This window comes from Siphateles boraxobius, unplaced genomic scaffold, assembly GCF_051911475.1.
Source record: "Siphateles boraxobius isolate OS27281-9 unplaced genomic scaffold, OSU_SipBor_1 32, whole genome shotgun sequence".
NCBI lineage: Eukaryota > Metazoa > Chordata > Actinopteri > Cypriniformes > Leuciscidae > Siphateles > Siphateles boraxobius.
This window is the reverse complement of record NW_027508942.1, coordinates 4,018,189-4,031,511: the sequence shown is the minus strand read 5'-3', so window position 1 is coordinate 4,031,511 and position 13,323 is coordinate 4,018,189. Positions and strand designations below refer to the sequence as shown.

The following is a 13,323-nucleotide window of genomic DNA, read 5'->3' as shown; positions in this document are numbered from 1 at the left end:
CCAGAGATGTACAAAAGAATGAGTGTTGGTGTCCTGCAGGCACATTCATCTGAGGTCTAAGTGCTCTGAAATATGTATTCATGATAACAGGGTTATGATTAAGTGCAGTCCCCGGGGTGCCATTCTGAATAACCAGACTTCTTACTTCTACCCGAGGAACGCAATGCAGCCAGCAAGGTACCAAACTGCTGTTAAAACCCTGTGCTCCCCAAAGCTTCAAGTGCTGCCAGCCTGAAAATCTAATATACTGTTTAATTATGTGCTTTTGGTACAAACCACAGAATAGCGAAGTCTCTTGAACAATATAAACCAGTTACAAAATATGACTCATACAGAGAGAAACAACTGCACCAAGAGTGATCTGGAGAAAATGTGCATTAAAATGAGTACCGCTTTTAAAACTGAGTGTTTTATTCTCAGAAGAGCAAAATGAAGAGAAGAAAGATAGTTGTTCCAGCCTCTTTGAACTTCACCTCTCATAAAGAAATGACTAGCTGATTTTCTCTTTCGTTTATCCATCGTATTATCTACAGATATATTCCAAAAGTCTAAATACATGAGAAGAGAGAAGAACAAATAGTAGTAGAGGAAGATGGAGATCATGAATGATAGAAGGAGAGTGATCAGCTTTAAAGTTGTTTTTCTTCTGAAGGCCAGAAACAGAAGCGAATGTACTGCAAGCACCCCTAGTGATGAAGCACAATCCACCCATGACTGGATTGAGAATGCAGTGTCCTATTAATTTCTTTGAGCCTAAATAGCTAGAAGAATTTGTTTCTAATACTTTCAGAAAGAAGTGTCATGCCTTAGAGACAACCATGGAGGGATTCAAGCCATTTTATGATCTCTCAGGATGGTGCTAATTAGTATAAAGCATGTTAAAATGCTAGGCAAGCTGTTTTTAGCCCTTTGCTTAAATTGTCTGGCAGATATAACTGAAATGGGTGTCCTGAGAAATTGCAACGTCGATGTCCGGGGTGTCCAAACTCAGTGCTGGAGGGCCTCTGTCCTGAAGAGATTTGGTCTAGCTTGCCTCAGCATGCCTGCCTGGACGTTTTTAGTATGCAAAACCTTGATTAGCTGGTTCAGGAGTGTTTCATTTGGGGATGGAACTAGTGATGCACGATATATCGGCCACCATAACGGTATAAGCTGATTGCGTTCATTTTTAATGTTATTGTCATCGGCCTGATAAGAAAATTTGTCCAATGGATGGATTATTTCCTTCAGGTGAGACACTGCAGATGCTCACTGTTCCCCATGATGGTTTTGAACTGCTTTAAATATGATTGGAATCACTTCGAAAAAGTGCAACCTGTGCAGTGCAAGTCTGTCATATAGGCTACATAAAATTATAATGAGAACATTATAATTGTGTGCTTGGGAAATGACTTTTAATGGTAAGAGATTTGTTTTTTGGGTTCAGGCTCTCAAGAATTCTATAAAAATTTGCATTTACATTTATCAGCCAATATATCGATTATCGGCTTTACAAATATCGGTATCGACCAAAATGTTAATATGTTCAGAACTAAATTGTGCAGGACAGTGTCCCCCCAGGAGCAGGTTTGGACACCCCTGGTCTATATGACCACCTTAAACTCTGTAAATAGCAGGGAAGCATTAGCTTATGCATAAAGTAGCAAAGTCAGCAAAATGGGTTAAATCGCTTAGAGCACAGTTTAGAGCTAGAAATTAGAGATTTTTTATATCCACCCTCTTTTTGTACGCTCAATCAATATTCTCTTGGGCGAGGGGGATCAGTATGCCCTTCTGGTAATGCATGGACTGCTCAGAGCTGTTCTGTTGAGTAGCATTTAGGGCTTAGTAATATTTCAAAGCTCTGCGCCAGATGCCAAGGTCACCCTGACTCAGCCAATACTTTCTGACTTCTCTACTTTAACAAGCTTTTCAGCTCTCTCTAACACAGCTTGACAACCTGCTACTCTTGATTGATGTTAATTTAACTTACATTTACTGTTTTTACATCATTCCTCTAGCACAGGGGTCGGCAAGTAATTATGGCATCGGGCCAAAAAAAATGCTCGCCACTAGATGGCGGGCCAGAACATAGTTATGTACAACAATCACCGTAATTAAAACATTGCCAGATTCACGTTCATCAGAAAACTGAAAGTGCTGCGGTCTTTAGCGTCCTTGTTATATGCATACGCCTCCCATACCGAAAACGCCAGTTCGAATCCCGCTCCAAGTAGAACCGGAGGATTTACATAGGTGTCGTGACCCGGATGGTATAGAGGTTAAGGGGGATGAGTATAACAGAGGATAGCTAGTAAAACCTCGCTCCCCTGGCCTCAAGAGACGCACTAGTGACTGACATTAAAGTCTGTGTCCTTGTTAGTAGAAGTAGAACCTGAGGGGTTAAATTGGTGCCGTGACCCAGATGGGACGGTTTATGGGGGTGAGTGTAACAGAGGCCAGCTAGAAACCTCACTCCCCTGGCCTCAAGAGGCACACTAGTGTCAGACGCTAAAGGCTGTATCCCTGTTAGTGAGCCTGTGTGCCTCTCATGCCGGAAACGGCAGGTCGAATCCCGCTCAAAGTAGAACCGGAGGAGATATGTTGGTGCCGTGACCCGGATGGGACACTAGTGACTGACGCTAAAGGCTGTGTCCTTGTTATTGCGCCCGCCTTCCATCTCGGAAACGCCGTTTTGAATCCCACATGAAGTAGACCCCAGAGGAGTTACGTTGGTGCCGTGACCTGGATGGGACGGTTTAGGGTGGTGAGTGTAACAGAGGCAAGCTAGTAAAACCTCACTCCCCTAGCTGTGTCCTTGTTAGTGAGCCTCCCATGCCATAAAAGCCGGTTTGAGTCCTGCTCATAGTGGGAGTTACACAAGAAGATATTACACATGAACGTAATATCATTTTGCCATGATTTTTCCAATGAGCCTGTGTTGCTTAATCATCTATGCTTCTTATCTTTAAACATGGGCTAGACGTTGACACCTCTCTCTCACTCTGTCTCATAGACATGTGCAGGCAGATCGCTATGCAGTGCTTTTCTGCTGCATTGATGCGTAAAGTGTCCAGAGTTTGGTGCTCATCACTGTGTGCAGTGCATATTAAAGTTCCTCAGTGGCTCTGCAGTCCCCTGCTTTCTCACTTTTTGTCAGCATGAAGGGTAAAAGCTGAAGGGAATATAAAGTTACACTGCACTTTAGCATTCTTTTATTCCTTGTGAGTGCGCTTATTGAATTAAATGAAACCACACAAAAGTACCTCAAGCTGAACTTAATGAACCCAAGCTGATACACTGTGAATGAAAATATATTGCACCATACCCGATTATGTTACTGAATATATATATATATATATATATGTCCTGTGTCATGTGATCATTGCTTTGAACGTGACATAATTACAAATGGGTAATTACAATATTTTAAATAAAGAAGCAATTTAGCACATTTAAAATCTAGTACATTTAAATGTAAAATTGTAAAACAATGCACTACTGTTTAGTACTTTAGTATGTTAGTCAACATCAAAATAAGTGTACTTCTTTGAAATTACACTTTTTTTTAAGTGCAACTAAACAAGTGCACTCTCTTTAAATATACTGATGTGGCCTTTTATTTAATTGATATTATAATATTTGCAAGTATTATTTTTTTTAAATATACATGTAAGATTTAAAGTACACTACAAATGCACTTTCAATACAATTACATTCACTCTTTTTCACAGGTGTGCTAACAGAATTTGTGCATGTTTGTATCCACAGAGATTGTCAGAGCCATGACCTACGTGATAAACCAGGGCATGTCCATGTACTGGGGAACCTCACGATGGACAGCTATGGAAATAATGGTAAGTAACATTTTTCTTAACCTCAGTTGTCATGAGATGCTTCATTCAACATGTCAGCAGAATTAAGTGCATCACTTGAATGTCATGACAGAATTGCCGATCATTTACTTTCTTTAGACTTGAATTCAGAAGCAAACAGTGTGTTTGCTGGAACAACATCCTCAGCTCCTCTAGTGTATATTGGCCACATCAAATATTTTTAGCCCTTCGACTGAAGTCAGTGGTTTGTCAGTACTGTATGTTGCTGTAATTGCAGTGTTGCACAAAGCAAGTTGGCACAAACTGATATGTTGTTATTAAGCACTGACATTATCAATTCATGGGTGATAAATGTAGGCTTGATCAGAGTTTTACAAAGAAGACACACACTGATGACCTGTAATTTGTGTGACTGTGATAATACCATGTTCTAGTGTCACGCCAGATCTATCCCACATAAACACACCCCCATGACTGGAACGTGTTTGTACTTCGCAGCCTGAAATAATACCAAGGAGCCAATCAGTTATATGTGATATTACCATAGATGATATTGGAGAAAATAACTAGTTGTCACAGTTTTTACTACACTAAATATTTCCCAATGTTAGTTTACTTTTGAAAGTTAACATCTACCTTAAAGGCTACAGAAAAATTATTATATTATATTATATTATATTATATTATGTTATCGAACAGCAGTGAAGTTTATATTACATTTTAGACTGAATGATAGAAACAGCTGTTTGAAACCAACAGGATTTGTGAAAACAGGCATTTTTGAAACTAGGTTTGTTACTGACTAGCCTCAGGCATCACTATATAAATAAAACAAGAGTATTTTAAATAATTTCCAGCATATAATATCTGCAATATCTGCTTCTTCTGATGGCCCAGTAAAGACATTATGTAAGCACTTGGAGTTGGAAATGTATGAATTACCTATTACAGAAATGTATGCATATATTTGAATCCAAAAGTGTAAATCTGCTTGTCTTTCTAGGAGGCGTACTCTGTAGCGAGGCAGTTTAACCTGATTCCTCCAGTGTGTGAGCAGGCGGAGTATCATCTCTTCCAGAGGGAGAAGGTCGAGGTTCAGTTGCCGGAGCTCTACCATAAGATAGGCAGGTGTCAATCAATCATCATTTACTCCCCGAATCCTGACTGTCATGCAGCAGCGGCTCATCTTGATTCTGTGTGTGACTGTAGGTGTGGGAGCCATGACATGGTCCCCTTTGGCCTGCGGGATCATCACTGGAAAGTATGAAAATGGTATCCCAGAATCCTCTAGGGCATCTATGAAGGTACCAATTTAATCCTAATTTGCTAGAAACGTGCTCGCTTGCATATGTACGACAACAAATCAAGTATTATTTTGTGCCGTGCTTCTTCCTACCCGACTTTACTTGTCTTGAAGTCGTACCAGTGGCTGAAAGACAAGATAGTGAGTGAGGAGGGACGAAAGCAGCAGGCGAAGCTGAAAGAACTCGCTCATATTGCTGAGAAGCTTGGCTGTACTTTGCCTCAGCTGGCTGTAGGTAAGACTGCTCACATCAACACTTCAAACACAACCAGTCGTCTTACTTCGTATTATTGTCCACAATGTCAAGAAGTTGTACTGTGCTGAGAAGATTGTTTTGAAGCCTTCTGTTGTTCTCCAGCTTGGTGTCTGCGGAACGAGGGAGTGAGTTCAGTCCTGTTAGGAACATCAAATGCCGAGCAGTTAACTGAAAACCTGGGAGCCATACAGGTGAGATCCAGGCCCTGTTTACACACGGTGTTAAGATGTGTTTTGGTCGATCGGATCACAAGTACACGAGGGAGACACAAACCCGTTTACATCTGGTGTTTCAATCCGTCTCTTTTGTCCACTTTCAACCACTTCTGTCCTGATTTCTTCGACGGGGGGCTCTATGAGCAGGGAAATTCTTGGGTTTTTAAGATCTTTCGATCTAATGAACAAAATAAACTCATGCAATTTACATATGAATGTGAATGGAGATGATGGAAAAACACACACAGAGCATCAGTTTCCGCTCTGTCAGTCGCAAGACCAGCCGAACGCTGTGAGTTTGTGTTAGAAATCAGGAATGGTGAGAGAACATTGTGCTTGGTACATTTTTTTTTTCTTTCATTTCTTTCATCTTCAAACCAAACTTGGGTCTCCGGCCAACAAAGTTTAAATCCCGTCTGGCTATTGTGCTTCCCATAATGTCAGTAGACTGAGAGTAGACGTCTTTTGCGTCTGTTCGAACACATGAGTGTTTACACTATGAAAGCGATGTGTTTTCGACTACCTCTGGAAGTGGTTGAAAGTGGACAAGCTGAAAACGTTTTAGCCCCAGTTTACACCTGTATTTAGCGTCGTCCATCTGTGATCAGATTGACCAAAACTCATCTTAATACCAGATGTAAACAGCCCTATTGACTTATTAATTTTCAGAAGAGTCCTAACTAATTTATTTGCACTGCACATGTTATTTTTATTTATTCAGGTACTTCCAAAGATGACATCCCATATAGTCTCAGACATCGATCATATACTTGGGAACAGGCCATACAGTAAGAAGGACTACCGGTCCTAGTGGCTCCGGACACACACTCATGATGAAGGGAGATGTGTGTGTGCGTGTGTGTGTAGCAGTGTTCGTGCCCTAGTGGTTCCTGCTCCAAATCTGTTTCCATCATTGGTCTGACCTCTCTCTGAAAGCCTTAGAGTGCCGTCCTCCATAACCTGTACCTGCATCCCGTTTCTGCTGGTGTGCCTTTACACCACAGCGAGAATCCCACGACTGGTGTCCAGGTGTCACCTTGCAGGAGAGCTTCACTCACTTCTGAACATCATAAACACCCATGACCCATGCTTGGCCTCTGCTCTCAAACCCATCAGCCACTGGGAGGCCTGGAGGTATTAGCACAGAGTGGAGGAACAGCACACGTCGCCCTCTTGTGCTCCATTACAGCAACTGCAAACCTGTGTCACAGACGGCAGAGATCCGACTCGGTGGAACAATGTGCATTGGTAAAGATTCAAGCTGTTATGCCTGTGCAAGAATGCCTGTATGATATATTAAGAGGGATAATTTAATAGAGAATATGTGTGTTTGCTTCATAATGTGAGCCACATGTACATGTGGTGGAAAAATAGCTCAATGCACACCTCGGACCTTGGAAATTACTTGAATGAGGGTAGCATATGTGATTATTGAACATGCAACTGTATTATAAACCGACCTCAATCCGCACTGCAGTATAATATGCAGAATTAAAGTTGATCTGACATGCATAGAGTATATTATACCAGCAGCCTAATGCATTCATGGTAATTTTTGATTATAAATGAGAGACTTGATTTTTCCTTTAGTAACAGTAAAGAATAATTTAGGAATTCAAGGGATGCCCTTGTGCTTCGTTGTATTAAATGTGCACTTGTAGTGTACTTCAAATCTTAAAAGTAAAAAACTGTACTTCTAATTTCAATTAAATTAAAGGCCACTTTTCAGTTTCTTAACACTTAATTGGAGTTTTTGAAAGTTTTACTTTAAAGTATATTTTAAATCAGCAGGTTTTGATAATCTTTTGACATGATGTAAAGAAGTACACTTATTTTGATGTGTTGCCTAACATACCAAAGCATATCTAAAGTACTTATAATTATTATTACATTTAAAGATACTATATTTTAAATGTACAAAATTACAGCTTTGTTTACAAATGTGTAATTACTAATATAATTAAATTTGACACAAAGATACTTAAAAAATACCTGTTGAAACTTAAGTTTATCATAAATGCGTATTAAATTCAGCAGTACACTTTAACTATATTTCAAAGACAATAATATAATAAAATATAAAAGATTTTGTAATTGCGTCCTACTTAAGTGGGTCGAAATATTCACTAAAATTCAGCTACCGGTATATGCATTTATTTAATACATTTTCATTGAAATAAGTATACAAGTATATTATTTCCATGATAACAAGTACTCTTCTTTTTTTTTTTAAGTATGCCTTTTCTTTTTCACAAGGGTTATAAATCCTGTTATTTACTCACCCTCATTTTGGTCCAAACCTGAATGACTTTATTCCTGTTGTTGGACCCCATTGACTTTCATTGTATGGAAAGAAAAAAAGTGAGATGTTTTAGAAAAAAAAAAACTTTATAGGTTTGAATCATCATAAGGGTCAGTGAAGAATGACTGTCCCTTTAAGTATCAAGGAGCTCCTGATCTGCATGTCAGCATTAAGATATAATGGCAGTGAATTTGATTGACAGTTTTCGGGATCCTCATGTGTGACACTATAGCTCTTGCTTGCCCTACTTGAAAGCCATACTTTATCATGCACTAGATATTTTAAAGACTGACAAGCTGCTTTACCCTGTACTATTTAACTTCTCAGAGCTTTTAGATTCATTTGAAACCTGATAGATGTTGGCTTGAGAAAACAAGATGGCTCTGTACAGAAAACCATCAAAAAGTGTTCAAAGCAACAGTGTGTACATAGTGTTACTTTAGTCTCCCTGCGGAGTGCCTTGATTCTCACCTGCATGAACATTAGGGCTTGCCCATTCTCCCATGGGTCCATGAGTGGAATACTGTGAGCTTTTCTCAATTGTAAATGAAGTCTTTTACAAAAACAAAGAAATCACACCATGTGGTGGCTATTGTTTTCTAAAGTTTGTAACGTTGAAATGAGTTGTTGGATACACAGGCTGTTCTGAATCTATGAATCAGGGTCTTTTCTCATATCATGCATCTCTCTCCCTGTATGGCAGCAGTGACTTCTGTAAATATAAATATGTAAACAGTTGATAGAGGTAAAATATATGCTTGAAATAAAAACGCATAAGGCCAGTAAACCATGTGTGTGCTTGCTTATTATGGGTGGAATTGCCATCAGAAATAACAATATAGTGATATACAGTATATCCTTATTGTGAAATATTTGTCATATTGCACTCCCCTATTCCTTATAGTAAAATATGACAAGATAAATGAGTAAACCGTCTTTTATTGGTACAAAACATAAACGAGAGAAGACCAGACAAGCTTTAACTGATCATGAATTTCATAAAGCTTTAACAAATGAAATGATAAATGCCCTCCCGAAAGATAAAAAACCCACTTTAACACATCGCCACACCTCCCCATACACCCCCCCCCCCCCCAATCCCATAATCCTCTCATTTTGTGTGCTCCTCAATCTTCTCCCGTTTTATTTGGAGCCGGTGGACAGCAGGGCGATCAGACCTGAAGAAGCACTGATGGACAGAATGTAGTTCCTGTGACAAACACATAAGGTAAACGTTAACTTCTGAACCAATCAATAGGCTTTAAAAGATTAAACACAAAAGTACTTACACTGTTGGATTGAAGTTCTTCAGCAGGAAGAAAGAGGCGATGATGACGAGCACGAGGAAGAGCGTGTTGTTGTAAAAGATGGAGAAAGTTGTGGCCTCGTAATCGGCGACCTCATTCTTTTTCCAAAGGATCCTGCAGAAAATCTCAGTGTTAGAAACAAAGTACAATAACAGCCAGTGTTGTTAATGCTTACTAAATCCAACACTAGAGCTGCACGATTAATCGTTAAAAAGATCACGATCTTGATTCAAACACCCATGAATGACAAAGATTCGTCGGTGTCTATTAAGTCTTTGACAAATTCACACCGGAACATTTAAATCTGTGTTTGCGATGCCGCTCAGCATTCATGTATAGGACTGTTAAAAATGTGTCATTGAATCATTCACTCAAGAGTTTCATTCAAAAACGCTGATTCATCCAGTAATGAAACAAGTTAGTTATTGAATTATTCATTCAATCCGATTTTTAAAAATAATTCATTCACATTTATTAACAATTTTGTCAGAACCTCTAATAAATTACATAATTTGTTTAGTTGTCTGTTCAGAATAATTTTAAACCAAACAAAAAAGTAGTATTTGTTTTTGGTAACTTGAATAAAATATTACATCAAAAACTACATAAATACAAATATTACATATAATTAGAAATGTTGCCTTGGCAGTTAACTTAAATAATTTAAGCACTAAAATTACTAAAATAAAACTAAATTAAAGCTATATAGAAATATCTAAAAAATTAAATTAATTAGATAAATTAAAATATATATTTTAAAAGTACATAAATGATACTGATAAAAGCAGACAAGCCAATTAGAATGTCATAATTAAGATGAATACCTCTCGTCCTTCTCTTTGCGGGACATTTTGCGGTTGTCGGCCTCAGAGAGCTTGCGAGTCACTTCTTTAGACACGGCATCTTCACGCTTCTGAGCAACTCTGAAAGTATAGCAGTTGATCAATTCAGTCTAATGAACTAATTAAGTTTACAAAACCCAAAAGAGAGAAAAAAGTAGACAGATTGGCTTCTTACTTGTGCTTGAGGACGAATTTGACATTCTTGTAAGCAAAGGCAACCAGGTAAGTGCTGACTAGAGTCATGACTGCATACAGCACTGCAGACTGGACCAGATCCATATGCCAGATCCTCCAGAACAGCCCTGTACAGCATGACACATATGCAGGAATTATGAAAGCATCACAATAACAGTGGCCATCGATCATCAGTGAACATTTAGTCTCGCGAAAGAACGCAGATAAAGTATAACATGAAAGCTTCAAGTGAGAATCTATAGCACACTCAATAGAATAAAATAGTGTCTAGGTAAGTTAAGCAGCTCAATGTTTAGACAGATAGATAACGTGGATAGAGGAACTTACAGATGGGAATTGCGGACACGATTAGCGCATTTCCGTAGAATAGCGCTGTGGATTTGGCCGACAGGTTCCTGCTGAAGTCCTGCAGGAGAAGATCCTCCTCTGACTGCTGTTTGCTGGCGCTTTTAGGAGCCATGTCTCCGGTCTGTCCACTGCTCGGATCTTAGGCTTGGTTGAAAAGAGACAGACACGTATGTGATCCCAATGGATGAAGCGTTTACGCCGCGTCAGCACAAACAGTGACGTAGAAATAATGCGCGCAGAACTCAAGGAGACTCGCGCTGAGATGCTGCCCGCTAGTGTCCGGGAGGGTCTCGCGCATTTAAAGGGACAGTTCGCTAAAAGAAAGTGGTATATTTTTTAATGATATTAAATAGTTGAAGAAGAAAAAAACAACAACAACAACAACAAACATTAACAACAATTATTGTGCTTGTCATAACAGCATACAACAATCCTCAAGAGTCCTTCAGTCTAACCCTTCAGTCTAAGAAAATGAAATATCTGTCATTATTTACCAAGTGTGCCGCACAAGTCCTGAAAAGCGAAGCCAACACGTTTCCGATCGCCGATTCGCCCCCATGTGTCTGGATGCAGTTTAGATTATAAACCCGCTCTCTCCAGGTAATCTAATGGGAATTTAGCCTACTAATGGGACAAACTGTAATGGGACAAACTAAACAATCGAATTATTTACACTTCAAATAATTATTTTTTTCCAAATATGGGTTCTGTCATTTTAGGTAGATATCACGCTGATGTAAGGTTAAGTGTTCGTTTTTAAAATAAGTTTGTTTTTGGGAGTGTGACGTCATGATTGACAGCTGTGATTGACAGTTTCTTTAGGAGATTGGAGTTTTAACTTTAATTTCTACATTTACATAACTGTTTATTTCACACCTACTTAAAGAGTTGTTTTTTACTCACCGACTGTCATGGTGTTTCAAAAATGTATATTGTTATTTATTTATTTATTTATTGATATGCATCTTGCCCCCCGCCACACACACACACACACACACACACACACACACACACACACACACACACACACACACACACACACACACACACACACACACACACACACACCATGAATATATTGTAATTACTTACATGATATTATGATTTTTGAAATGTTGAAGATGTCTGCAGAAAAGGGGAATCATATCTGATTTATTAAATCCTAGACGTTTGTTTTATAAAAAAACATTTGCACCACTAGATGGAGACAAATAGCCTGTTAAATTAATGAAATAAGTTAAAGAAAGTTAAGCCATAACTGTGGTTAATGCTATACTTCCTTTGCTATCTATCTATCTATCTATCTATCTATCTATCTATCTATCTATCTATCTATCTATCTATCTATCTATCTATCTATCTATCTATCTATCTATCTATCTATCTATCTATCTATCTATCTAATTCCTTTTATTTTTGGTGTGAAAGGGCCTATACATTTGAAAGAAATAGGAGTGTTTTTTTTGTTGTAAAAAACAAACAAACAAGCAAGCCCAGCCCAGGTGAGGAAAAGTAAAACAAAAGTAATAAACATATTTACTTTCCATAAAGGTAGTGCAATTCGATTTTTGGGGAGTAACACAATATTGTTGAGAAATGTTTGAGAAAAGCAGATTGCTGACATTATAACTCTCTGAAGTGCAGTTTGGGACAGATACAGTTTTTATGGACATTGAACAAAGAACAAAGGAGCTGTTGAAATGACACTTTTCCTCCACCACGCCACTTTTGATAACTACTCATTACCTCATTTACCCTTGTTTCTGACAACTTTGAGCTTGGGTTGGAAAGGCAGAAGCACAGAAGATGATAAGACATTTACTGTGGTCATACCGGAGAGAAAGAAATGAGAATGAAAGAGAATGAACTATCTGGCAGTCATTGCACAATGAAGATGATAAAGGAAAGCAGAAAGTACTAGAGCAAAGTTCAGGTAAACGCGTCCTGGGTTTCCCCGGTCAATAAAGGGCAGTTATGGCATGGGTGTAGTGTAGACCTCAGGGTTTGTTTCTTTATTTAACATCAGAATGACTGACAGCCCAGTCATGGCAGCTGGTTTGATCACATTTGCACCTCTTTCTGGAAAATGGGTGTATCCGTTCAACGGCAGGCAGAAATGCATGTGACGGTGCTTTGATCTGCATGAAAGCACACGACTTTATGAGGTTGCATATGTTGACAGTGATGACAATGTTGTGTATTTTGTCTTGCTTGTTGTACCTCTTGCCCTTTTTAAATCTGGGGCGTGTGTTTAAAACTCGTTGCAGGATTTTTAAAAGCTAGAGCCAAATGTTTAAAAAAAAAAACATGACTATGTCAAGTCAAGTCACCTTTATTTATATAGAGCTTTATACAATACAGATTGCTTCAGAGCAGCTGTACACGAATAAACAGTACAATAATAATGATTCAATGGTGCAAACAAAGTTCAATCTGCTGTAAAGCAGCTCTAAAAAGACGATAGTAAACAATCATTCAGGGGAAATCAGTTGATTCAGTTCAATGACTGTGCAAAGATAATAAATTATGAAATAAGTTCAATTTATCAATATAAAAGCTCATAATCAGTTCAGTTCTCATCCAATAGTGTCAGTACACTCAAATCAACAATATTGCTGAATATACGTGTAATAACACTAAGGATAATATTTTGAGGAATGTTTCAGTTTTGAAGGGACTATTGACTAATAAATAGTCTGGAAAAATAAATACTATGGAAGTCAATGGTGAAACATTCCTC

General features: G+C 38.5%; 2 protein-coding genes across 5 annotated transcripts in view; one reads left to right on the top strand and one right to left on the bottom strand.

Annotated features, from left to right (window-relative positions):
* Positions 1–8,678, top strand: part of kcnab1a (potassium voltage-gated channel subfamily A regulatory beta subunit 1a) — a 112,277-nt gene extending 103,599 nt beyond the window's left edge. For all 4 annotated transcript variants that reach the window (XM_077194625.1, XM_077194622.1, XM_077194623.1 and 1 more), the window contains 6 exons: positions 3,751–3,836; positions 4,819–4,939; positions 5,025–5,119; positions 5,233–5,353; positions 5,477–5,565; positions 6,311–8,678. In XM_077194625.1, coding sequence (XP_077050740.1) covers positions 3,751–3,836; positions 4,819–4,939; positions 5,025–5,119; positions 5,233–5,353; positions 5,477–5,565; positions 6,311–6,400 — 602 coding nt within the window. In that variant the 3' untranslated portion in view covers positions 6,401–8,678. The remainder of the gene's footprint in view (positions 1–3,750; positions 3,837–4,818; positions 4,940–5,024; positions 5,120–5,232; positions 5,354–5,476; positions 5,566–6,310) is intronic.
* Positions 8,679–8,814: 136 nt separating this feature from the next.
* Positions 8,815–10,811, bottom strand: ssr3 (signal sequence receptor, gamma). Its single transcript, XM_077194626.1, has 5 exons — positions 10,563–10,811; positions 10,216–10,342; positions 10,023–10,121; positions 9,181–9,312; positions 8,815–9,101 (listed from the first exon to the last, which is right to left on the bottom strand). Exons 1-5 carry the CDS (start codon positions 10,693–10,695, stop codon positions 9,035–9,037), a joined length of 558 nt encoding a protein of 185 aa, XP_077050741.1. The 5' UTR covers positions 10,696–10,811; the 3' UTR covers positions 8,815–9,034.
* Between the last annotated feature and the right edge of the window lie 2,512 nt (positions 10,812–13,323).